Raw genomic sequence first — 2,781 nt, forward strand, 5'->3', positions numbered from 1 at the left:
CACTGAATACTACCGATAGGCGGAGTGTACCCAATTATCAATTCACAAAATCCGAACCTCCCTATCCCCCTCGTGCCACCCCTCCGACTTCGAAACATTAAATACAATATCTTTAAATTGCTACTAAGTACACCCACCCTCATTGAAGATTTTTATCGTCATTACCATAATCTGTCGACTGTCTCCCTTTCGTCCGAGTGGCGATTAATTCCTTTCTCTTTCCATCAACGCCCCTCGGATATTTAAGACTCATTCTCTCATGATTTAGGTAAGATTGTTGGAAACTCTTAGGTACTTCGGATGCGATTACGTCCCTGTAATTGCGGGGAATGGGTGTTGCCGAGTGCTTTCACAATTTTTCTCTAAACTTGGCACTCCGTGGGAATACAGGCAGGTGGGGCATTTTCTTGTTGCCTGTAATTGCGTATTACGTAAAATACTACATTAAAATACCTCTTTTCGTTTAGGAACTGAAGTATACATTACTTTAATTATTTATACTGTGAATAAGGCGTTACTGCAGATGATGAGGACTAGAAAACTTCCACTTGCTCAGGCGATAATATAAAAATAACACCTACATGACCAACAAGAAGTAAACATCTTTTGTATACAAATTGTGAGGTAGTTTTGATGTCAACGATATTTGAATAATAATAAGGATACTTTACTACAATCAACAGCGAGCAAAACTTCTAGTGCAACCATAATATCCTGAAACGTAAATCACCCAGCGGGGCGTAACTACGTTGCGGTTAGCGTGACATGTCTATAACTACATAGTCTAACAACTTCAATATAGAAGGTAGGTACATATAACTGACTATTACCTCCCCCAACGACCCACACAAACCCATAAAACTAATTCTCGTCGACGCCACTCAAAATTATCCTAAAACAAACGTGGAGCAAAGTTTTTAGCGGGCGGGAAGGGCTCGACGGACCCTTAGTCACGCCATTTAACGCAGGCAAAGGGCTGCGTATTAATTATTAAAGCGCAAAGATGTCACAGTCGGCTCTCGGCCGTGTTTTGCCGCTGTTTTAGGGCTCTACGGATTTGGGCGGCATTAGCGAGGCAGGTCCGGTATTACTAGCTGCCAGCTTTGTTGCGTAGTCGGAAAATCGAAAATTATACAGCTGTATTAGAGTGGTAGCGTAATATGGTAACGGACTTGTCCATTATCCATGAATCGCGTTTTTATTACTCGGTTTACGTAAATTACATAAGTCTGGCGTGCCTGCATACCTAGAGACGCGTTATATGAAATCGTATATCGATTAATGCGTTAATTGTTATGGCATTTTATTGAAGATCATTTTAGTACTTTGTAATTTCGCAACCGTAGGTTAAATTCAGTACAAGACGATAAACAAAAAGTCCTACACTTTTATTAGCACTAACTAGACGTGGAAATAGACAACCGCCGCCGAACATCGTAGCAGACGTGCGCGCGGTATTACTAACATCCGATTAAAAAAAAAATGAGAGATATAGTTTTACGGCGTGGAAACAAGTTGTGGTAAATTTTATTAAACTAATAGCTATCATATATCTAATATGTACGCAATCGTTTCATAATTAAATATGTACGAGATTTTAAGACCTAATTATGTAATGATTTTGTACGAGTAAATTAAAATAATGAAACAACCAATATTTATATATTTTATTTATAAAAATGTACATGTAATTTTTTTTGTCAAATGGTTACGCCTTTGTGCCTATTACGTAAAATTTTGGGATATTATCTAATAAAATAATTGGAATTTTAATAATTTAACAAATATAGTGACGTTACTCTGTTCAGAAACACAAAGGAGTCTCTTTTAATTATAAAAAATACAACGCTCTGTGTACAGAACTATAACGGAATTTTCCAATTCAGTAGCGAGTACCATAATTGTGCCAGGTTTCTGTCACTCGCTCAAAATTACGTGACAAGTGCCCATCGCTGTGTGCGCCGACGTCGGCGCAAGGGCTCACACAAGTCTATCATTTATGAGCATTCGGCTCCTCATGACTGCACCCGGAGGGCAACGTTATTTTCACCTCTCTCAGCGCGTGTTAAGGTTACTTTTTCCTCGTACTGAAGGCCTGGTGTCATTAGTCAGATTTAGTAGGCTATTATAGCGTAGTATTTTCGATTTTGTTTGAGAGTGATATATCTGCTACGTAGTAATTATTAAGTGTCTATGATGAAACCGAGTGACGGGACGAAGAAGTAGTTCGCCCGGTCTTAGGTGACATCGACCAGTCGACAGCAGCTGCAATGCCACTTATATCTTTAAATTGCAAACATCTGATGGACACCACCACTGCGCCTGTCACCTTGAGATATAAATTGACAAGTGTCATGTGCTAGTAATTTACATATAACTGCCTCTGTGGCCTCAAGATAAAACTAAAACGTTGTACGAGGAGGCCTGTTCCACTAGTGGGATTATGTATTGTATATATACTAGTATAACACATAACAGTTACAGTGCCATTTAGAGCTTACCTATTTCAGTCATGAAGCAGTAATGTGAGCATTACTGCGTTCCGGTTTCGAAGGGTAAGGGTGCTGTTGAAATTACAGGCACGTGGGACTTATCAACTTATGTCTCAGGGTGACGTGGATAGTGGCAGTGCCTCTAAGATCTTTGCGATTAAAAAGGTTTTTTTTATAATATCAACGTGACGTGACGGGACGAACAGGTCGTTCGCCCGATGGTAAGCTACACGCCTGTCCACAACAGTTGCAGTGCCACTCAGAGCGCTAAATGGCAAAGATCTGCTGG

The 2,781-nt window shown here is 39.9% G+C and overlaps 1 protein-coding gene across 1 annotated transcript in view; it reads right to left on the reverse strand.

Annotated features, from left to right (window-relative positions):
- Positions 1-2,015: 2,015 nt before the first annotated feature.
- Positions 2,016-2,781, reverse strand: part of LOC113238860 — a 19,968-nt gene continuing 19,202 nt past the window's right edge. The window contains exon 4 of the mRNA XM_026475703.1: positions 2,016-2,095. Within this exon, the coding sequence (XP_026331488.1) occupies positions 2,016-2,095 (80 nt within the window). The remainder of the gene's footprint in view (positions 2,096-2,781) is intronic.

This window comes from Hyposmocoma kahamanoa, unplaced genomic scaffold, assembly GCF_003589595.1.
Source record: "Hyposmocoma kahamanoa isolate Upper Pololo Valley unplaced genomic scaffold, ASM358959v1 98614, whole genome shotgun sequence".
NCBI lineage: Eukaryota > Metazoa > Arthropoda > Insecta > Lepidoptera > Cosmopterigidae > Hyposmocoma > Hyposmocoma kahamanoa.